Source organism: Gambusia affinis, linkage group LG22 (genome assembly GCF_019740435.1).
Source record: "Gambusia affinis linkage group LG22, SWU_Gaff_1.0, whole genome shotgun sequence".
In the NCBI taxonomy this organism is placed as follows: Eukaryota; Metazoa; Chordata; class Actinopteri; order Cyprinodontiformes; family Poeciliidae; genus Gambusia; species Gambusia affinis.
In genome coordinates this window covers 9,594,540-9,619,334 of record NC_057889.1, presented here as the reverse complement: position 1 = coordinate 9,619,334, position 24,795 = coordinate 9,594,540, and the positions used below count along the sequence as shown (strand labels likewise).

The window sequence follows — 24,795 nt, the reverse complement described above, 5'->3', positions numbered from 1 at the left end:
AAAAAAAGAAGATCGTTAGAAATTCACAAAATGCGAGTAGTTTCACAATTAAGTTCAGTAGTTGTGATAATAATTTAAAAAACAGTGGCAATCTAAGATTTGAAACACAGTCACAGTTGACAGGATATCTTTTGTGTTTTTTGGGGGGGGGGGGAGAGGTTTAACAAAAGGCCTAAAAAGATAGTTGCGAAAAATCTGTGTGGCAGAAAACTAATTCTGAAAATGCAATGCCAGCAGTAATACAAGGTGGTGGCAGCACTATGCTGTGGGAATAACACTTTCAGGAGGGAGAAAAAAGTCGACCAGAGGTCTTTTTAAGATGGATGAAGCTAAACTTAGGGCAATGTACGAAGAAAAGCTTCAAAAGGATAGACAATAAAATGGTTTAGATCAAACCAAATGCATGTGTCAGAAAGACCCAGTCAAAGTCTGAACCAAAATCTTTTGAAAATTTGTACAAAGATTTATAAATATCCATTTAGGCCTCTCTGGCACCTTCGAAGACACAATAAATCACAGAGCCCCCCTCCCACCCAAAAAACCAGGCAGTTATGCAGCTTTGTATTTAACAGGTGTTGAATGTGGAGGCGTCCAAGCCCTCCAGGGGAGAGCGAAACATCATGGTCTGATTGACAGTGTTAATTTGAGAGTCTGAAAGGAGGAGCAAAGGGAGGGCCAAAGTGTTGGCAAACTGCCCCGCGACTTTGGCAAGGGCTTGAAGTCTGGCGTGGTGGCAAGTGGCAGGCAGGATATTAGAGCTGTGTGGCGCTGGGACACAGTTGGCAGCCATTACAACGCTGGAGGCGCGCTCATTGGGAGGCCAGCAGTGTAGTGGTAAAAAGTGGCTGGATCACACAATGCCAGATTGGGTGTGCGTGCGGTGGCGGAGGTGGTATCTCGGGACACGGGCTACGATGATGGAGGAGACGGTGCCAAAATGACAGAGTGGGGTTGGATTATGGGACTAGCCAGATCTACTGGATGGCTGTGTGTGATCATTTCTGGCTCAGGCATGAAAAAGTGGGGTTGACAAGGGATCTGTGGAGATTAATATGGAGAGATTGAGTCAGTGATGTTGGCTGGTGGGGTCTGAGTGCGGCTGCTGCTGAGCTTTACTTTGGTGGATTTAATTGGCTGTGCCCTCTAAAGCGGCACTGAAGGGCTGCCTTAACAGAGATGGGTTTAAGTGTCAAAACGGGTTGGGATTAAGTGGATAGCTAGGCTGCTGGAATGCTATCAACCTCCTGTCTGTGCATGTGGTTGTTTTTACACATGTGGGCAACTAAACACTACATGCCATGGATAATAAATGTTTTATAGAACCGTACTCTTCTGTCATTTTCCTTTGCTCCCTCCTTTTCTTGTGCAGTCTGCGCCCTACTCACCCTCTGCGCGGTGCTGCAGATGGCGGAGTAGCTGTCTCTGATGCCTTGTTGGTGAGTCTGGACCTGCTGTCTCAGTCGGCTCTGCACGCGATCGCTGCAGCCTTGCACTAGGCCCTCTCCTTGTTCTTTTAGAGCTGTCAGACGTTCTTCAAAACCTGCAATCTCCTCCATGGTGGCCTGGAGAAGGTCAAGTAAGAGACTAACTTCAACGCAGAACAAGTCAGAGCACTGCTTGATGAGACAGACTTTCTCTAAACATAAAGGATTTAATAAGAACACATATGAAAAATAATTATGGATACGGAAACAGCTCTGACTGCTAGTCCAGCTTTCCAAATTAAACATCTGTTACAGATTTTTATAAAATATCCACACAGAAAATGAAGTAAGTGAACAAAAACGTCAACATAGTGATAATAAATAGCTCAGTAGCAATTATCCAATTAGGGCTCAAGCTGCACGATTTTGTCACCAACATGGCAAACGGCAGCAAAAGTGAAATAATGTGATTTGTCACCTTGTGCCTCGCCAGCTGTTGAGTCGCTCCTTCCAGGCTGACGCTCACGCTTGGATCTGGAGTCACCATCCTGCTGGACATCTGCAGCAGCCAGCGCTCCACTTCCTGCAGCTCGTTGTGGTAAGCTTCCTGTTCCTTCACCTGGCCTTCCAGATTCTCCACGTGAGCCTGGACGCCACAGACAGCACAGAAGGAAAATGTAAAACAAGCAGCTTGCCATGCACTGGAAAAAATTGTTTTGCTTCTTATTGCCATTGCATCAGAACTTGTCCCAACCATTGCAGCTTTGCAGAGAGCTGTGTAGTCCTTTTGTATTCTGTGCATTTTGTCTCTGATGGAGGGATAGTGGACAGAAGCCAGGAGAGCATCTCCCTTCTCCATCACAGACCTGATGGATCCATCATGGGACTGAACCATCTGTAAGAGAGCCTGAGGACACACACACACACACACACACACATAAACACACACAGATTTCTTTGATAATTAATATGTCAGCATGTAGGAAGCAAAATCCTGCTTTAAAAAGTGATTATTTATAAAAGTTTGCTTTCTCACCACTCTTTCCTATCTTTGTTTGATGCACTTGTTTTACCTTTTCTAATTTCATTTCAGGTATTTAATACTTCAACCTGTACTGTCCTTTTACAGAGTTAATAAAGTCATATTCACACAGCAGCTGAATGTGACCCAAAAAAGTCAGACATGCTACCCATATTGGTGATTTACCCCACCAATCTTTTCATACCCAGAAAAATCTGATTTGTGTCCTTTCCATATGTGATGCTAATTCGGATATGTATTGGATTGTTTTCCATCTGTCTGCAGTCTAAACGGAACATGTCGCATTTTATCTGACTTTGATGTCATAATTACACACCAGAAAAAGCTTGGTAGGGTAAATCACCCCACCATATGATTATGTTCATGATCATAATCTCAAAATTATGATTATAAAAGATGTCTGTGTCACTGAAACACAGCACATCACATCACAATCCCAACACCTCTGGCTCTGACTACACATCCAGACAAACTTCCCCACATAAACTGCACTCAATGCTTCACAAAAGGCCATTTCTATTAGTTGTGCTTTCATTTTATTGGCTTCCTTTGTGTTGTTATGATCTTGTGACAATACTGTCTGCCCCATTGCTGAATAAAATTTAAAATCCTTCCTGAAAAAGCTTCATCCATTATTACTCCTGTAAACACTGTGCTGCTGTGTGATGTCAACTTTCTTCTTCTGTGCAACCAGGTCGTAAACTGTCCACACCGAAGTAGCACTGTGGTTGGGTTTAGTTAGTATGAATGACCAGAAAAAAAAAATAATTAAAATGGATTTCAGTCAGAAAAAAAAAGAATTTAGTATGAAGACCTGCTGTGTGAACAGCCGTATGTGTGGACTATTTGTAGATTAGATTAAAACTCTTAACTAGATCAGCAGCTATTTTAAGTGTATTCACTTTTGAATTTTTCCAAGGTCACTCATGGCCAATTAAGATAATAGTATTCAGCTCCATCTCACCTTTTAAATCACCAAAGTGTAAAATTTCCTGACTGTTGAATTAATGGTCTGAATTAATTTTTTTCTGCCTTACCTTATACTTCGTCAGCTGAGCTCTGCGCTGGTAGAGTTCAGCCTTGGGCTCCACTGGCGTGCCGAGCAGAGCCCTCGTCTCCACGAGCCACTGGACCTGAGCCTTGTACCGGTCCTGGAACTCCTTTGCAAGCAGCAACGCTCTCTCCAGGAAGCTGCGCTCTTGCCTCAGTCCCCCGGCGAGCTCTTCCAGCTGGGCAAGACGAGCTTCAACTTCTGCTCCTAAACTTTCAGCTCCAGCCTCGTCCAGGAAGCCTGCTGCCTGCTCTGCGCGCTCCCTCAGGGATTTCAGGAGATTGTGGCCATGCTGAAGATCAGACTGCAGGTTCTGGTTGAAAAAGAGCAAAAATATGCAGAAGTATGCAAGTCTTTTGAATGCTTTCTTATATTGTAATGACAAATTTCAATGCAACTCATTCAAATGTTATTTTATAAACTAAAACAAAGAACTACATAATAGTGAAGGCGAGAAAGACGATACATGCCTTTCGAAAGCGTTCACAAATAAAAATGAAACAAAAAATTGCATTGTGCATTTGTCTCTAGTTTCCTTTACTCTGAAGGTTCATGTTCCAGCAGGTTACCTACCATTAACCTACAGCCAGAGCTCCAATGAAACGGTTTAAATCAAGCTGTTGGAATGGACTAGTCACAGTTTACATTTAATCTAATTGAGAATCTGTTTCAAATTGCAGTTCATTGATCATTTCAATGCAATGTGAATAAGTTAAGATATCCCCCCCCTAAAAAAAAGAAAAAAATGTCAAGCTCACCCAAAAGAAAAGAGCTGGACTAGCAGCAGTTCTACAATACAGACTAAGTTGGGATGGATACAAATCCATGCCACAATTTTCAGTTTATTTTCCTTCCCCTTCAAAGTCATGCGCTGCTTTGTCTTGGTTTATATTAAATCCCAGTGTAAAAGGTCCTATGAGTATGAAGTGTTTTGCAAGGCTAGCTTAGCATTGGAGCCATCAAGAATGAATACAAAATTAGACGTTTTCTTTATTTTAAGGAATATTTATCTCATAGCTTCAATTACATTCAGTGTGTTATTTCTCGTTTTTTTTGTCCTTCACCTCCAATGCTGCCCCCTGTGCCACAAACTGCCCTGGCAGGGCTTTTGAAAAGCTTTGAACCCATCAGGTAGGCTGACACCTCCATCCTGAAATGTGAAGAAGGATTGGGAGTTCATGGCGAGGAAGAACCGTAGTGAATAATATGAAAGGAGGACCCAATTATAAAGACCCTTAACAGGCAACAGTAGCTACGGGGGTTTCCAGGGCAACACTACACACCGCCGCACACACATGAACTGACCTCCCCTCGATGGGATGCCATACAGCTTTCATCATCGGCCTATTATTGGATGAGCAGAGACGGTAACCTCACACTCAAACAAGCTCGGCTCTCAATCCGGCTCTGTGGGGAACATAACGAGACCTGCGTGTGTTTGCACACGTCTCTGTGTCCTGCTTAATGCGACGCTCCAGGTTTGATCACTATCTCCAATGTTCCTGCCTTGTCACTTTAACAAGCAACATGCCTCATATTTAAATTTCAAGCAACTCTGCATCAAAAGAAGTCTTCAGCAATTACCATTTGTTGTAGAGTTGCATATTGTTTCTTAGAATTATCTCCTCTTTCTGTCTAAATTTAGACTAAATTTAGACAGAAATTGTCTTGTAGTGAGATTTCTCAGTGTACGCTTTCAGTTTTTGCTGAAACTGATTAGCAATAAACTTCACTAAATTCTATTTCATTTGAAAGTTATTTTTTTAATCTATTTTTACAGCAGATATTTAGCTTAATTCTGTCTATATTGAGGCCTCGAGTTATTAGTTAGCACAATTCAGTGAACATTATCTGAAGTCCTAAACACAAAGTGCCCTTTATAATTTAACTGTCTAGTACCTACAATTATCCAAGTCAGGTACTTTGTGTGCTGCATGTAATCATGAACTTGAGAGCTTCTGGGCTTTATTCTGTGTGAGATCTTGGGTTCTTTAATTAACTCTAATGTTTCTCCTTCAGTTCTGAAAATCAAGTTGATGATCAACTAAAAATCTACAATTTGGCAAGAATATTATCATTGTAAACCTGTATGCAAATTAGTTTCAAATCTAGCTTTTACTGTACAAATCTCTTGCAACAGTAAAATGCTTCTGTGTTATTTTGTGTTCATCTGTAGGTCAGTTGATTTCCATGTAATCAATTGACTTGATTAATATAATTTAATTATAAAAATGTAATCTTTAAACTAACAAGGTTCATAAAATGTTACTTATCCGTCAGTATATTGAAGCCTATTGAAGAGCTTCAATAGACAATCACTTGCAGAAAGATTAAAAACCTTTTATGAAGACCACTATACAAAAGTTACTTCAATGTCTGTATTCTTATAAGCAAAGTATAATGTAACCAGGGGCCATTTAAAACATCTAATTTTGTATGTTGAAACATCTGGCTCCAAAGCGATTTTACTTGACATGTTTGGACTTGAGCAGACTTCATGCAATACTTGAATGGCAGAGACATTAATTACAATTACAGATTAACATGATTCAACTTGATTCCTTAATCAAGGCCACAACAACACATAAAAAAAATCACCCTGAACCATCAATTGCCACCTTGAAAGAAGTTCTGGGTGCAAAAATCAATCTCTTTTTATTCATATTTAATTTTATGTAAAGGAAAATAACCAATTTCAGGAAATTATCTTTCACAGAACTAAGGGAAAAAATAAAGATTAAAACCATAAAAATGCAACAACTTTCAAATAAAGAAAACATCCTTGTCTGTTGCCAAATAGTAATTTCCTCCAAACCAACAGATTTGTAGCCAAAAATAAAGTTCAAAACCAGCTAATGGGCCTTAACACAGCTATTGACTTCTGGTCTGTGTGTCAGTGCGTAATCGTCCCGGCTCACTGAACAGCCCAGCTTCCCTCACAACAGGAGATGAGTAAGTGATGAAGCACGCTCATGTGTTATCTTCAGCACTAGGAGGACACATGTGGTGGCCGCGCATCTTCGGTCGCAATGCGGAGACAGAGCATCGATCCCTGAAAGGGGATTACGGCGAAGACCACACCAGATGATGTATCGCAAGTGTTAGGTGGATGTGTGGGAGTGTGGGTGTGTGGTGTGACTGGTTTACAGGGAGGAAGATGAGGAGAGGCGAGATACTAAAGAACTGAAGTGGAAAAAATGTGTGAAACCACATAGGACTCGCAGGCTTTTGGAGTTAGATCTGTTCAGGTTTGCACTTCATTTTTAGAGATGAAAAGAGAAAAAACTGCGAGTGTATGTGTGTGATGTGGAGCGGTAAGGGCACTGCATCAATTACAGCGTCTGTGCCAGCAGGTTCCTGACACCGACTCTTCTTCATCCTCTTATACACAGTGGGAGGTCTCTCTCTGATACCACATTTCCTCTAAACCAGCACCAGCTTTGTCTTCATAAAGAGCCGATCGATACACACATACCCATCAAACCCTCTGTGCGCTCGATGTGAAAAACGCCACACAAACAATAGTGTGGATTTTTTTCTTTTTACTGTAACGGGTATGTGTCTGTGAAGCGTTAAGACAAAAGAAAAAGGTGCTGCTTTATACTTCTGTAATGTTCTTTAACTTGTCCACTTCCCACAAACATTTCATTGGCCAAACATTTCAGGATTGTTGATAACATTATGAGGAATCAATTATTTCACTCAAGTTAAATTCTTGCCAAATCTCAACCTGTGCAGTTTGGTGCATCAAACACAGAGTAACAGTTCTTACTAACCACATGCCGTGGCATCTAACTTCATAAATAAATGCAGCCCAAACTTTGACTAACAGATCTATACCTCTAATTTCTTCATCTTTCTCTCCATGGCTTGCCGGTCAAGCGGCTCAGAGCGGTCCGTCAGCGTTGTGAAGCTTTTCTGAGTTGAGCCAAGCCACTCACTGAATGACATGCAGAGGCTTTCTGCCTCGTCCATGCTCTTCAGCTCCTCCTGCAGCTGCTTGATCATATCCTGAAATCAAACAGGAGCAAAGGTTAGAAGGTAGCTTCCCCAAAAGTAGGATCACTAAGATTAGACGGACAGCATTTAACACAAAGAAACTTCAATGTATTTTACTGAGATTTACTGTGAGAAACAAAGAAAGAAACAGAGAGAAAGTTAATGAGAACCAACATGGTTGTTGGTCACAAGCTTTATTTTTATTTGTGGAGGAAAACTAACACTACAATGGGCTAGTTTAGATCAAAGCATATTTAGATTAAATTACCCCAAAATTGAGACTTCATTTGGTGGAAAGAATTTAAAAAATTTTTTCACAGTCTTATGTCAAAAATGGGTCGCTATATGCTTTCTACCATTTAAAACGGCTAAAAACCATGAATCATCTCACTTCGACTTCACAGTTATCCACTGCGTTCTGGTACATTACATTAAATCATTAATAAATAAATTGAAGTTCATGGTTATAATTCTGAGCTAAGAAAGGAGACAAAGTTAAAGGATTTTTAGGGGGTTTTTGTTCTTCAGGACACTGGAAATGTGAGACTTTGTTCAAACCAGGTGTTTTAAAAAAAAATAAAAAGTTATTTGTATTCGTAGACTTTTCAGCATTTGACTTTGGGGAAAATTCGAGATGCATCCCATGTTTCTTTTCCTTTCAAGGTGTGGGTTTTTTCCCCAACAGTCTAACATCGGTCACTGAGGACCACAAACTCTCTGATCCGGCGTCAAAACAGAAAATACCTGCTTTCTCCCTTTCACTTTCATCTGTTCAATGTCAATAGCTTCACTTCAAAGCAGCGTGGGTTTTCTTTTATATTTTGAAGCATTATCCACTTGACTGAGGTTTCGAGTCAATAACAGCATAGGGATAGAGAAAGCTTCTTGCAGGTTTGACACATTATTCAGTCAACTTTCAAATCCTGCAGTGAGGAAGCTCCAATTAGCCGAAAGTGCTGAGTGCACACCTTTTTTTTCTTTTTTTAGTCGAAAGAGGTAACAGCTTCCCACCTCAGGCCCATATGGCCCCTACTTCCTGCTGGATAATTACAGGGATCCACAGGATGAGGGGGTGTTACCTGTGTGGCTGTAAGTAAATGCATGCCTAAGTCAAGATAAGCATTAAGAGAGGATAAGTGTGGCATTGTGAATAAAGGCAAACCAACCAGCACATGCACTACATTCAGAAGAGTAACTACAGATGTTAGTAATAATAATAACAGTAAAAAAATATTATGTAGCACAAAAAAAAACAAAAAAAACATTTTTTACTCCCAATTTAAGGTGTGAGATTGCATGTAATTACAGCTTTAATCCCCGATCAGGAGAGGCCCATTGATTTTCCTTTAACCCTCACCCCACGGGGGGACACAAATAGAGAGGCCAGACCTGAGAATACAAACAAAACAAGCTGGGCTCACAGAGGTAAGTCCCTGCGCTCCTTCAGCGGGGCGCTACAGAAACACAAGCCCAAACTGGAGTGGATTTCACGGTGAGAAGAAGCACAATCATGTGTGAAAAGGCCCACTGTGGGTAGCGACATGTAGCAGTTCACATCTGTTTTCAACAATACCAAATGTCTGTGAAGCGAGCAGAATCACACAGGAAGACTATTGGCCAGGCTACATTTGTGTGTCAATTAATATTTTGTGCATATTGTATTCACCAGGAAATAAGCATGCCATATATAATCAGTATGAATATTTACACATCAAAGTTTTCAATACAACAAGTGAATGGTAGCCAGCAAATAAGGCAATAATGTGCTTGGAAACCAAAAAAAGCAAGTAATATGTGAGCAGGTTGAAAAAATAATAACCAACAAAAACACAAAATCTGAAAGTAAAGTTCAAAACCGATAAAAAAAAAATCTTCAAAAACCATTCTTTGAAAACATGGAAGGAAGTGAGAAACTCAACAGAATGTAGATATTTCATTGAAATAAGACGTATCAAACATCTGAGAGGGTCAGACCTGGATGCTGAGCAGGAGGGAGTGATAGCGCGCGGTCAGCTGGGTGGCAGTCACACTGATGCGACTACTGATGTAGGTTTCCTCCAGAACCTGCTGGGCCAGAGATGAGAGGCCATCGACTTCTCCCTGCCGCGCCAGCACCCCCTCAAGATACCCCTGAAAACAACAATGGGGATAAACAAAACATATTCATTAAATCAATTGAAATCCTTTGAGAAATTATTTAATTGCCAGTTAAAATTTGGGAATAAAGGACTAACAAAGATGGAAAAAAAAATCAAATTAAAACATTTGTTTAGGTTTAGCTTTAAAGCAGATTCAGAAAATATTGAATCTGTCAGATATTTTGACTCAGGCAAAATTTTCCAAGAGAGGAGACCAAGCAGAGGAATGCTGTAGTTTCATTTGGGATGTAAATAAGTTATGTGTAGCAGTGAAAAGTGGCAGATGCTTCATTGCTTTCTCTCTGACAGGGAAAAAAAACTTTGGCGTTTACACTCTAGTGAATGCACCATGAGTGAGTAAATTGGGAGTCAAGTTTGTGTGGCTGTCAGTCAAACGGCAAATCTGAATCAAATTCACAACTCCAAAAATTGCTTAGGGATTCATTTAAAGTTATTCCTATGTATATATAAAAGTCTTACTGATAATCTTTTTTGTTCTGGTCTTGTTTTTGTTCACCTTTGAAACCAAAGGTGTCAAAGTCCAGCCCTTTAGGGCCACTGTCCTGCAGTTTTTAGATGTGCCACAAGTACAAAACACTAGAATGAAATGGCTTAATTACCTCCTTCTTGTGTAGATCAGTTCTCCAGAGCCTTAATGACCTAATTATTCTATTCATGTGTGGTGCAGCAGAGGCACATCTAAATGTTGCAGGACAGCAGCCCTGGAGGACTGGACGTCGACACCCCTGGTCTAAACTATTCATACTTGGAATATTTTCTTAGAATTTATTGTGATATAAACCAACACAAAGTAGTGAAAAATTATGAAGTGGAGGGGAAAATGATTCATGGTGACATATTTTTTCTCAAATAGGTTTAAAAAGAGGAATGAGTATTTCATTAATACTCACCCTTCAATTTAATGTTTAAACTATGACCTTATCTTCTTAAATTTTTTCACAAACTGGAGGTTTGAATAAATTGTCAGAAGATATTTCTTTCTCCCACCTGGAGTTTCTTGAGCTGACTCTGCTTGGTGTTTCTGTCCGACCTCCGGTTGTTTCTGATGCTTGCCATCTTCTCCGTGTCCTCCAGCCACTGAGCCAGGTTCAGGAACCTGTGACCCATCTGCCTCAGTCTGGTCAGCGCAGAGTGCAGCTGGGCCCGCGTCTCCTCCAGGCGGCTCTGGTAGGATGCCCATTCTCGCTTTGCGGTGTCCAGAGCTCGGTCTTCAATCTGAGGGACTCCCCAGGGGATCACTCTCTCTCTGCTGGTCAGCACCGAAGCCAGCAAAGACTGACCCTTTAAGCAGCTTTCCTGCAAGCTCTGGAAAGCAAATATATACATATATATAACAGAAAAGTATGAACAAACTTTAAGGGAATGTGTGTTTTTAAAAGTCACCTATTCTTCCTTGAACAGGTTAGGATGAGAAAATGCACAAAATAATCCTTAGGTAATGAGATTTTAGTTTGGTCAGTTCTACCTATTTTGATATCCTTTCATTTTGAGCAGTTTTAGGGCCATCTGTCACTTTAAATACAAATAAGCTATATATTTAAATTCACATGTGAAATTGGCTGCAAACACATTGGGCAGTCATACAACTATAAATCTTTGACAAGCAGAAGTAGAGCCTCCTGCACAACCAGCAAAAATACAGTAAGTGGTTTCTGGATGATAAGTCAACAACAAAACACTTGTCATTTCTAGCAGCCATTGTACATCGCTAACAGTGGTAAAGCCAACAAACCAAATGTGCTGAAGCTCAGTTTGGGTTGGTAGGTAATGGGTGTTTTTTTTAAACAACTTGGGCTGTTTATAGAAACAGTAGAGACCCAAATGGAAGCATAAAAATGAGCAAAATATGACTTTTGCATAACAAGTCCCTTTTAATGTTCAACTTGCACACACAATACACTACTTTTAGACAATTACTGACCTGAAGCTGCTGCAGTGTTTTTTCAAGTGTATCCACGTTTCCTTCTGGATGAGACAGCAAAGCCAGAGATGCCTGTTCCTGCTCCAGCCAGTCTTCAAACACATGCAGTCCTCGCTGATATTCCTGATGGACCATAACCAGCTCCTTGGCCTTACTAACAGCATTCTGTAAGGTCACAGATGTTAGACACATCAATGTAAGATCGGGTTTTTCAACTCCAATGTTCTGCACAACTTGTTTTAAATCTCTAATGTCAAACATATGTGGGGAAAAGAATTACAAAATAGGCAAAAATTTTAAGATTATACAAAGCAGAAATGAACGCAGATTCAACTATTTTTAGAGGAGAAATCTAATCCGATGTCGGCGGTAGGCACCTTAGCTTTTTCTTTTAGAGCGTTGTATCTACTCTGCAGCTGTTGAACCTCCTGCTGAGTTGTGTAGTGTTCTGTCATGTTGGAGCCTTTTGTGGCGATGGTCTCCAGAGGGCTGCTATGACTCAAAACCTCCTCATAGAGAAGCTAAAATATAAATACACACAGGTGAGGCAATCATTCAAAAGGTTTCAGTATATATTTAAATGCATAAAATCTTGTAACAAACTATGGGAGGCTAGTCTTTGCATAAAATACCTTTGTTTTTCCCAAGTTGGCCGTTTTATCTCTCATCTCTGAGTATTGTCTGTCTGAGCCGCTCAGAGTTTCTTCCACTCGATCCATCCACTGCACAAACTGCTCCACATCCTCCTGATAGCTGGTCCACTGTGACAGAGAGCCTTCCAGCTGACTGTAAGAGTTAAACACAGCAATGTGGACACATGTCAAACTAATAAGTATGAATAAGAGCATACAGGAATGCAAGGAACTGGATTTTGCTCACCTTTTACACTGAATTGAGGCAGAAAGCAAAGAGTCCCACGAGTCCTTCAGGTCTTGGATCTGTTTGCGAATCACTGGGACTCCCTCAGCTGAAGTGTTCCTCTGGACCGCCTCTCCCCGGGTCAAGAGCATTTTTAGCTGGATTTCCCGTTCCTGGCGGGCAGCAAGTAAGGCCTATAGATGGAGAACAGACACAGGTAAAATAACTTGCCAAAGTGTACAATATTTCAACATAACATATGAAATATAAGATGTTATTTCTGTCTTCAGAAAGTTTCGGTTACAAAACTGGGAGAAACGCATCCATCATGTCTCATCTTACTTCCAGCTGTAACATGCGGTCCTCCAGTATGCCCTTGACTGTAGTTGTGGATTTGCAGGTACTTATGACCCTTTGTGCTTCACACACCCAGTCCTGAAGCTCTTTAAGCCCCTGAGAGAAGAGCTGATGCTCCCCAACGATGCGTTCAATCCTGGAGGCTTTATCCTGCAGATATGAAAGTATGACAATGTAAACACGCTCTTCAAACCCTTTATTGGTTCTGCAAGATCAAAGAATTACAGTCTGTGCACAATCAAAAGTCTCCATCTTGTTCTGTTTGTTTGATATGAGCCTTGTTTTCGCTATGAGATGTCTCCAGAGACTTGCTCATCCCCCCTCATCATGCAGCAAACACTGAAGTTTACAGTGATACGCTGCATGTTTTGAACATCCAAGAAACTGAAGAATAGTCAAATTGAAAGCTATAATTATTTTCCTTCTTCCAATGTCTGACAGGGAAGAAGGTATAAAAATAGTAGCTACTCTAGCGAAGCTCATAAAGTAAATAAACTCATTCATCAGTGCAGGGATTTTCTTATGGTTGTTGAGTAAGTGGTTTTTGGTCACTGTTGTCTTTGCAGCACAATACAACAAATAAATCACAAGAGTCTGGCCGACATAACGAAAGCTTCAAAAAGGTCAGGTTCAAAGCAGAAGCGCGTTTCAACTCTGGCATTTTAACAGTGAACCAGTGAACTACAAAGCACTGGCCTTTTTATGTAAATGAGGCTTCAGCCTCAAGAGCCTTTAAGAGGTGAGACACATTCATGTGCTCAGGTACATTTCTTTAGAGACCATTTTTTATAGAAATGCACCAAGAAATTGAATGTGGACTGAAAATGGTTCAGTCTGAGCCCTGAGTGATGACTGGTTGGCTGGAAACTCAAAACTCCAATATTGTTTGAATCAGTAAACACATCATATTACCAAGTTGCTCTCAGTGTTGCTAGATTGGATGGGATTCCACTCAAATGGGCTACTTTTGAACACCACGGGTTGGGAAAATTAAAGGTTTGGGCAGCTTTTCACAACAATAAGTGGGTTTTTATAAAATGTTAGTAGGAAAATTCTATCAAAATAATTACCATTGTTTGCCAGAAAACCACAAAACATGTAAATTTATTAAAATGTCATGTGCTTGCATTCACTTTAATAAAATGTCTGGAATCTGTTGAAGATGACATCAGTGATTAATAAGGTTAATCAAGTGTCACTATCCAGCAGTATTGTAGAAAAGAGATTACAGCACAACTTCATGATTTAGAAAGGACATGGCGTCACAATAAAAGCTCAAGTCTCCTCGTGAAAATAGTCAGCGGAAGCACAGAGATGTAAGACAGGACAATGTGTTGAGAAATGTGATTTCATCAGGCAGTGAGAAAATCAGAACAAGACTTTCAGCAGATAACAGAAAGGCTAAACAGGATAAAGCAAACTTTATGTGTTTTATCTTTTTGAGCATTTTGGAAATGTCAAAATAAGGTAAGGGACAACAAACTAAAACAGGCATATCACCTGCACTGACCTGTCATTTAAGATAGAGTCCAATTATTTCCCCTTTGTAAGAAAATAGTAAAACCCTATTTATTCTCTTTTGCACACAGTGTGACATCACCCTACCTCCTAAAAAGCATTCAATGGCCACCCAACGCAGTAAGACAAGGGAAAAAATATTAATATTGTTCTTCAATCTTCTTACATTTCAGGTTCTAAAGAGAAATCAGAATCAACCAGAACTGGTATTAGCAGGCTAAAGGTTTACAAAAAGTGTAGCTAGGAACTTGACCAACAAATTTTTGTTTGGTGTGTCTAATGTTTTCTCATGTGCTGACAAAAATCACACATTGCTCCTGCATAGCCGAAGAGTAATCCACGATTCAACAGTAAACACACAGAAAAGCATGAATTGACCGACAGCTGTACAGTTGCTACTAGCAGAGCATGAATGATGCAGGGCATGCTGGTGGGTTTGAGTCAGAAAGCTGCAGAGTAGAAGCAGTGTTACCTTGGTTAGGTTGCTGAGGGAAAGGTACTGCGCTGACAGCTGAGATACTCTGTGGACGAAACCCTTGCCAGCTGCTTGTCCCTCCCAGAGATGATGAGCTTTATCTCTCAACTTGCTGAGCTCTACCTCTCGACTGGCCATCTCGTCCAGCACAGACTTTACAGAGCAAGTGGAGAGTGGGGTAAAAGAGAGATGGAGCAACGTGATGTTAGGAGTGCAAGTTTAAACGTGACAGACAAGAAAGCATAGTCAGTTGTAAGCAATATTAACACAGAAAATGACAGATGTTTTTACGACAGAAACATGAGAGCAGGGATGCAGGGTAGAGGGAAAAGAAAAAAACAAGACCTCACAGAACGTCAAAATTCAAAAATCAGCATATTTTCCTCCAGATGTTCACTTTTAAATAGAAACACTGTTATTCACTTGGACACCGCAGTGAAGAGCAGGGAAATAATATGACGGTGGGAGGTATAGTAGCGACAGGATAAAAAGAATTTTGCCAACACAGGTACAAACACCGAAGCCTTCTAGTTATTGTATTATACTTCAGGTGCTGCGAGGGGGGCAGAAATGTAATTACTGGTGGGGACACACAAAAGGCAACGATGGGAAGTGCTACAGCGGCAGCAGAACAAATACAAAAATAGCCACAATGATAAGCACAGAGCTTTGAGATGGGCTTGATATATTTTTTTCTATGTTGTCAGGTTTATCTCTTTGATGCTCCGTGCCTCTTTTCTGCTCCTGTTTCTGCCAGACACTGTTATCACTCCTAGAAAAAAAGGTCTTTTAGCCACACAGCACTTCAGCTCTGACAGAAAGGAGAATTAATTAGATTTCTGGACTTCTCCTCTGACTATTGTGTCAAGATGCGGCTCTATTTTGATCCACTGGCGCTCAACAAATGTAATTAGGTCCTTCTCTGCTCCCCAAGGATTTCAAATTGGTACTTTAGGGATTCATATCTAATGGAGAGGTAACCATTTATTATCCTACTTAATATTCACTTTGTGTTGTAATGACAGGGTTTGCTTAAATGAAAACAGGAAATGAGAAAATACCAGTGATAGCTACATGAAAGAGAAATATAAATAGCTCCCTCTCTGTGCAATGCAGTTGAATTAAAAATGCCCTCAAGATATACAAAATTAATTGTTCCAGGAGTGACCATGAAATGATGCAAAACTAACATATGGCTTCATGAATATCCAAGAACAATTATAACGTTAATGAAATTTTCTGAAAGCGGTAACACCTGAACGAGCATTATTCAAGGGAGCGTGCCAAAATGACTTTTGGCTACAAAATACCTGCAGTTTGCTGAGCTCGTGTTTCTTGGTTGGAAGGTCGTGGAGTCGGGCGCTGCTCTCCTGGACTCTGGACTCTGTGCTGTTGAGCCAGTCCTGCAGAGGCTCAGCACTGGCTTCAAACTCCGTCATCTGGGACTGGAGGTTCTGGAAATGTAACACAAACACAGGCATGACTTGCAACACTAAATATATTAATTATTCTGCATTTTGTTGCAATTTTCTGTGCTAGATCAGCACAGTGGTGCATGATTGTAGCAGAAATGGGATACATATTTTCAGAATCTTCAGCAAGTATAACTAAGAAGTGTGCAAAAAGAATGCATTTGCATTCAGCCGCTTTCAGTCTAAAATCTTTCTATTAGAAGTCCCCAAATTTGTATATTTAAGTTTGTTACAAAACATTTGTAAACATTTGATATTTGATGGCCTAGATATTTGATATTTGATGCTCATTTGATGGCCTAGACAAAGTTCACAGCTAAGTCTAATGGACAGTCTGTGGGACAACTTGAAAATTGTTGTTCAAGACTCTCTCTGTCTAATCTGGCTGAGTCTGAGTTAGCTTGGTGAGAAGAAAAGAAAAAATATGCTAAGCTGTAGAGAAAAACCCCAACACACAAGTAGTTTTATTTGCAATGAAAGGTTGATATACAAAGCATTGACCGAATACTAATGCAAACAACAATTATCACATTTTTATTGTAAATAATCTTGAAAACTCTTCACAATTATGCGCCACTTTGTGTTGTTCAACCAACCTTGAGAGCATCTTCCCTCATTTGCAGGTTGTTCATCAGACTCTTCCAGTCTTCCCGGGCGTTAACCACCTTGGCCTTGATCCCCTCCACTCTATCTTTGGACACGACGGCCATCAGGAGCTCCCCGCTGGCTCCTACTGTACTCAGTCTGGCCTGGCCGTTCTCCCTGTCACTCAAGAACTCCTGAAGGGATGCACAAACAAAGACAAAGGAGCTGTCACTGTTTACACAAAAGGATGAGGGTGTGTAAATGAACAAAGAGGACACTGATAACTTATTGTATGTAAATATCTTGCGATATTTAAGGCATTACTAATTCTCCTTGCATCAACAGAGGGATGCTATCAGAGACAAGGAAAGTCAGTGAACCTGAAACATGTTGGTTTCTTACATAGCTACCCACTGACAATGTACACGCATACAAAGGCACACACGCAGCCTCCGCACACACCCCTCCCTCGTAGCCGAGCTGATGACAGTAGCGCAGCAGGGACCACTCCACCATCTGTGCAGTCAGCACATCGCTTACAGAGACTACAGCTCCAGCCTCTTCAAACACGGGCTCGGAAAGTCTTTATCTCTTTATCGCTCCCTTTCTTTGTTTTGTCTGCCTGCTCAACATTCATTTACCGTCTTCCACACTTACCGCCATTCTCTGCCAGCTAGTGTAACTGTACAACTCCAATTAAGTATGACACAGTGGATGCCCTCGCCCCTCCCAGCGCCGACCCTCCTGGAGGTCAGCCATGTGGAAACATTGTTCCACATTCCTCACCAAGTCAATAATAAATAAAACATGATTGATTCAGTATTCCTTTATCCTCCATATTCTTCCTTAAAGCTGCACGAAAACCCTCTAAAGTTCTTCTTTAGATACTCAGGACTCCGAAAAAATTTTTTTAAAGGCACCCCTTTGCTGTGTTGACAGTCTGAGACAATGTGCCTGCTAATTAAATAACTCCTGAATCATAACCAGTCGCTGAACAAAAACAAAACATCTCAAAGGGGTCATATCGAATCATTACTTTCTTCAAACAACAGCTCAGCAGAAATAGAAACCTCACTTCTTTGATGCTTTTGTGTTTAACGGACTGAGCGGTAATTAACTGTCAGGTTGCAGAGATGTGGAGGTGACCACCTTGTCTGATAAGCACCTGAGTCTGAGCCAGAACCATGGAGGCTTCCAAAATCTCACACAGACGAAAATATAATTACAATGGCAAAGAGACCTGCTGTAGCTTTCCTTCGTCTCTTTTTAGACCATTTCTAACTAACGCAGGTCCCACAAGTTCAATAAATCCACAAGAGGCCAGTCTAAAGTTAAGATATTCAAACAGTCATCTCGTGAGGAAACTCCTATTGAAAGTGAATTGATTACACATTTATTACATCATTATTCTTCTCTTTGTAGCTGTTAAAGCAGCCACTCTGTGTAAGAGAGAATAAAACACAGCGCTAGTTCATTCCTGGCAGCGACGCATTTACTGGGTTGTCAAAGTTTCTGATCTTCTCTAAAGACCGGAGAAAAACACTAGCAGCTTTTTAATGTAATGAAGCCAGATACTACAACGTTTGGTTAACTTTTGTATCAATAGATATTAAGTGAAAGTATCATTGCTCCACTCAAGCTGATTGCTAGTTCATTGCAATAATACCAGATGGTAATGTTCTCTTTTAGCTTTAAGATGTAATGCTAGTAATTTCTGTCCTGCGGTCTGCTAGCATTAAACAGGTTGTTGAATATTTAAATGACCAAATATGCATAGTTCATTTCAAATAAGTAGCAACAGTCTCCTTCTGTTCTGACTGTGATTAACTGCTTTTATTGCTTTTTTTTTTAGGTTCTCCATGTTAAACGTATTACTTTCACAAAACGCAGACAACAAAAAAACAAATAAGTAAATAATTTGAGCAAATTATTTATATTTTGTATGCAAGAGTTAGTGGCAATAGAGTACACATATTCACAAGAAAATACTGCAGTGTTTCCTGATTTGCTTACTTGGATTCTCTGCAGAGCAGTGGAGACCTCTGTGACAGTCTGCGGCACATCAAAACATTTGGCGGTACTGATTTTGGCATTGACCAGCCACTGTTGGAAATCTCTCAGCGCTGCACGGAACCTCTGCTCCAACAGGCGCTCCTTATTTTGACACTCCCTGGATGCACGGAGGCTGAGACTGAGAGGAAGAGAAAAAGATCCTTAATCTGTTGCTCGTAGGCTGCAGTCTCCATGGGAAACAAACAAAAAAAAAAATAAGAAAGCTAAACTCAGAGAACTTGCCGTTTACCTCCTACATGTCTCTCAAAATAAAGACTATGTGCGTACCTTTCATATTATTCTAACTATATACAAGACAAGCATGTGATCGGTTGTGAGAAACATCCAGGTGGAGAAAATGGCAAAGTGGGTGAAGTGGAATGAATGAGCGCTGGGGCAAAGAGGGGAATACTGTATGGGGGATGGTGGAAAAGGGGCACCACATGGGAGGGGGGGGTGAGAGGCAACATATGACAGGGGCAAGAGTTCACAGGGGTGACATGATGGGGAGAATGAAGCATGACAGCCTGCTTCTGTAAGGAAACGTGTGATATGGAGGAGGATACGCCGAGAGGTGAGAAAAAAGAACTTATAACAGCCTGAGGGTTTTTTTTAGTCTATTGTTCATTTCTTACCGCACCAATACTGATAAAAAAACAACAACAAAAACAAAACAGTAATCACACTTTAAATGTTAGGCATAGAAAGCCATTTAGTAAATAGATAAGTCATTTTAAAACTTGTGTTGAACTAAAGGGCTTCAAGAAAGAGAAAGATAATTTTAATATGAACAGTGAACCATTCTGCTTTAAAGTCTAACAAGTTCATTATGTTGCCTTAACGCCTATAATAGCTTGGAAGTGACCGAGTCATCAGGATGTTTTAAATCTAAACATTTTGAGAATTTACGCAAGACAGTTTTTTGTTTCAAGCAATAAAATCTAATTGAGAAACAGGGAATAAATTGCTTAGAAAAAAGAACAATACCAATACCTTCAAATAGACTAAGCTTTATTTTCAAAACACATGACAAAAGTGCTTTGCAAGTGAAACAAATGTTGTTTTACTCGCTTTAATATCTGACAGTCTTTCTATTCTATCTATACTTTCTATGCTAATGAGTTTTTTAAAATAAAGCTGCTATCACAATGTTTTCCATGTTCCAATGTTACAATTGCAGAAATGTCAAACTCTATCAGCTCTATAAAGTATGAGTGTCCATTTTGAGGCACTCTACCTTTTGTGTATTGGGTGGAAAATCTTCAATGTTTGACTGTTTAAGGACAGAATAGCTTATTTTTGCCTTGACATCATCAAGGATGCACTTGAGGGCTTCCACATAGTCAAAGAATCTGTGCAAAGTAGGAGAGAGAATCTCAGTAACAAGTGCAGACAGAACACCTGCACATCTGCACAGTGTAGCATGTGCAGATATTGGGAAGTTTGCTGCAATATTTTCAGTAGAATATTGCAGAAATATTGCATTGAGTCCCTAATAATCATAGTTGTTATAATCCTTTCACAGTTTTCTTCATAATGTCCCAAAAAATTCAGTGAGTGAGTGACTTGAGCGACAAACTCTGATCAAATGTGTTAGGATGGGGTGCTGGAGCGTTGCATCCTTCACATAGCATATGCTTCTACACTAATTAAATGCAACATGGATGTTCAATAGTGCAATAAGAATAAAGGGTTGTTTCAGTTCAGTGGATTCCTGGTTGTACAAGTACACAAATGCTCAGTGGAAGTAGAAACATGTCTAAAAACCGTTTTAAAAAAAAATTAAAAAAAAAATTCAGAGCATAAGAAACATGCAAATGAAAAACACTAACATCAAGTGGATCAAACATGCAAATAAAAGGATGAAACCATTGAAACGGTGTAAAATTTTGTTTTTATCCATAACTTGGTTAAAAACAAGGTAATTTTATCCCCACTACATTATTTGATCAGGCTTGTCCAACTGTTTGCAAAGTAAAACATAAAAACAAGGTTCATATATCGTACATTTAAAGTTGTAAACTTAATCCTGAGTCCCTTTGTCAGAATTAATTCTTCTTGGGAAGTAAAACTTTTCAACATCGATGAAATTTACAAACTAAGAGAAGAAACTAAGAAACTGTTACCTGTATTTAGTAAGTTGCATTTGGGGACTGATTGTGAGTATCTTAAAATCAATTTTAATTCTTAGATAGAAAGCCTCTGTCAAAAAATATAAATAAGCCAGTTTTGAATGTGAATAGTCTTTATTTAAAAACGCATTTCTTGGTTTTGCTCTTATAAAATCTAATAAATTGGCTAAAAAACTGATAAGGTCATTGTTTATTGTCCGAGTGATTAATTTTAGACTAACTTGCTGTACTATGAGCTAAAAAAAGCAAAACAAACAAAAAAAAATCCAAGAAAACTTTTTGCACAAGTCTGTATCATTGTTAAACAGAGAGCCAAAAATAACAGTGTTGTCTTTTTTAACCTAATTCATTGATAGGAATGGTGAGTGTGTGCTGTTGAATTCAGGTTGCAAACAATGAAGTGCAGGACAACAAAACAAGGAAAAAGAATAAGAAGAAATCACTGAATTTCTGCAGATTGAAGTGGCTTGAAAAGGAGGGGACAAACTGAAGAGGTGGGCAGCTGTTTAACCAGACAGAAGTGTCCAAAGGGAGACATAAAAAAACACCTAAATGGTCACAGAAACAACCTTGAGTTTTAATAGTGTGATGGAGACTTGAAAGACTCACACAGTGGGGATGGTTTGTGTAAAAGAGGCATTTCATTTGTGCTGTGACAGACAAAATTTGGCATGTTCTATGAAAAGGAGGGTAGATTACGCTTCCTCCTTCCCATAGGACTCGTCTCTTTCTCTGCTCACTCTTCTTTTCAGAGCTTAATTTAGGGCAGGTGCAAAAGGTGCACAGGCCAAGTCAGTGTCAGGTTGACAAGCAAGGTAATTAGGAAAAGCTGCTTCTTTGCCAATCAGCACTCAAAATCACATAGCACAAAGCATGCTGACCTCACTCTATTTTTTGTTATAAATGATAAAACCTATACACATTTCTGTGGATTTTTTTTCTCATCATGGATAGTTTTAGTGTGTTTTTATGAAGAACTGGGTGCATGCGTCCTCCTTTGAATGCACAGTTGTATTTTGACAAGGCACTGCATGGTGTGTTCACACAGAAGGCCTCTGCAAACACAGGCTCACTTGTGGCTTCAAAGGAGGCAATTAGTTACAGAACGGTAACTAAACTAAAACACGCCTGTTCTATTCTCCCCAAAAAATACCCACACAAAATTGACACAATTGAACAAAGGTGAACAAGATGATAACATGTCACTTAGCAAAATGAGCCTCTGCTGCTTCTTTTATCTTGCATAAGTTATCACACATCTTTGTGATGACCATGTGGACAAATAAATATCATATGAGCAAAACATGGATGATTTTTGGAAAACTATTACTGACGACATTCATCTGCTACACTAGAACCAGCATGCATTCAATTAATTCTTTAACATGGGACATGTGGATCTGGTAACAAAGAAATCATATGTTTTCATATATAAAATTGGTTGCAGATGACAGTGCTGCTAGCTGTGGGGTTAACAAAGAGAACAGAAAGTAGTATCACTGCTAAAACTAATCTGCACTTGATGTTTAAACGCAAGCTATCATTAGCAATGTAGCACAGATAGCCTAGTCAGAAAGCTAGAACAGTAGTCTCAATAAATTTTAAGACAATATTCAATGATATATGATGGCCCGTTTGCTAATTGAGGATCCACAGGATGCTGTGTGCTGAGAGATGGAGGTTGGGCAGGAGAGACACTAGAATTTATGTGCTACTTGCATGAAGCAACATGCAAGTAGCCCCCAAACCCCTTTTTGCCCTTGTTTTACCCTGAGATACCATGACGGATTATTTACAGTTTTAAATACAGCCTGAATATCCACCATTAAGAGATTGCTGTGCTTTTGTTTTTGACTGATTCCATAAAAAGTCTGTACAAATCTGGCCATATGACCGAGCTAATAGCTACCATCCTTCTGTCCTGAACACCAGTTAGTGGTCCTGCTGAGGGACATTTATCCTGATGCTATCATGTCAAAGTAATGGAGACTACCAAAACCCCCCCACCTGTTACAACAGTTGGTTACCATGGAGACCAAGCACAGGACGGCAAACAGAGATTGCTAAACAAGAAGTAGGCAAGTAACTATGCTGTTTGAGAGTCAAGTACATAAAACATGTAATGCTTCAATCCTAGTTTGTAAAATTCATCCTCCCAACAGCAAAAACAAAAAATACTGGAGATTTATAGCCCCATAATTAGTGTATTTTCATAAGAGGTCTGATAAAAGCAACGATAGCCACGTACATATTATGCTACTTGTAAAGTTGGTTAGTTTGTCAAAACAAACAAGCTAATTTTCATGAAACTTGATGGAAAGCAGAAAGCCAATACACTTTAAAGAGGAAGGGGATCATTCTTCTTAAAAATAAAAGTAGAATATTATTACCAAAGCATCCCAAATAAGTAAATGTGTTTGTATAGTATATTCAAAAAGCATTTGTTTGTTTTTTCCACTTAATTTCCAACTATCATCCTATTGAGACCCATTTCTGATTTCCAGTATTTTCCATGAAGTCCTTATCAGGAAAATAAATAAAGAAATAACACACAGAACAAAAACAAAGCTGGTAAAAGGAAATGCAATGTTGAGATCACTGGAATTATGATGGTATGACATTAGAAAAACAAACTCACGCTGATCAAAACACAGCAAATTTAATGTCAAATACAGAAATATTGCTGTTTTCTATTTTACTTCCACCACAACTCCTTTTTGAGCTTCAGATTCTTGCTCACCAAGATCTATACCAGATGTGAACATAAAAGTCTGCTAAAGTCCATAAAACTGGCCAAATATGTGGCCAAAAAAAGTTTAAATAAATCAGACATGATATCCCAGTATCTTTGCAACTGGGATATCACAAACATTTAAATTGTGATGCTAACTTTATCATCAGTTCTCTATTGCATATTACTGATGAAGTTTTCTGATGCTTGGGAGAAACACAAACATACATGTTTGGATTCCTCCACTTTCAGGTCAGCGTGGGAAACCCTCTTCTCACCTGTTGTGCTGTTTGATGACTGCCGTGACTCGGTCCGACTGTGAGCCCAGGTCCCTGGAGTATCGCACCAGGTCGTTCAGCTGGCTTTTCAACTTCTCTGCCATCGGCTCAGCGCTCTGCAAGCCCTCCAGAATATCCTGAACGACACAAAACAGAACGAAGCAAGCCTAGTTAAGGAGAGACAGATCTAACTGACACCCTTCAGTCAGTGCATTCCTATTCACACCCTGGCTCAGCTCTTTTCACCCTAGCATTCACACACTCAGACGCTCCAACACATACTCACAGTGTTGCTTCTTCAATGGCATTTCTGTTCTTCGAGGAGTGTGACAGGAAGGAGCTGTGGATAACGTTCTCCCGCTCTGCTCAGCGTCCCTCGCATTCTGCTCTAACAGAGTCATGAAACCCTCTCCCATGAAATATGTACAAGCTCTGACTCTCAGTCATTTCTCTCCCTCTCTGACGTATTAAACAACCCTCCCTCCCTTCTCCTGTGGACTCGTTGCTCTCTTCTCCTCCTCTCCCTCCTCCTATATGCTTCCACTACTTTCTCTCTCCTCCTCTAGCCCTCCTCCTACTCATTCGACTTCTTCCCTCTCACACATTTTTTTCCTCCTGCTCGCTTTCTCCCGGTGGAATTCAGCTGTCAGCTCTAACAGACGCAGAGTCGGTTCAAACGCACGCAAACAAGCGCGCAACGAAAACACGGCCGGACACAGGAAACAAGCTGCTGGAAGGAGG

At 40.0% G+C, this 24,795-nt stretch overlaps 1 protein-coding gene across 1 annotated transcript in view; it reads right to left on the bottom strand.

Annotated features, from left to right (window-relative positions):
• Positions 1-24,795, bottom strand: part of syne1a (spectrin repeat containing, nuclear envelope 1a) — a 140,154-nt gene that overhangs the window by 55,733 nt on the left and 59,626 nt on the right. The window contains 17 exon segments of the mRNA XM_044106937.1: positions 1,386-1,562; positions 1,903-2,070; positions 2,179-2,331; positions 3,504-3,830; positions 7,358-7,528; positions 9,491-9,646; positions 10,663-10,980; positions 11,597-11,761; positions 11,974-12,117; positions 12,229-12,382; positions 12,476-12,648; positions 12,797-12,961; positions 14,802-14,957; positions 16,115-16,258; positions 16,873-17,055; positions 18,875-19,052; positions 24,055-24,191. Of these exon segments, the coding sequence (XP_043962872.1) occupies positions 1,386-1,562; positions 1,903-2,070; positions 2,179-2,331; positions 3,504-3,830; positions 7,358-7,528; positions 9,491-9,646; positions 10,663-10,980; positions 11,597-11,761; positions 11,974-12,117; positions 12,229-12,382; positions 12,476-12,648; positions 12,797-12,961; positions 14,802-14,957; positions 16,115-16,258; positions 16,873-17,055; positions 18,875-19,052; positions 24,055-24,191 (3,069 nt within the window).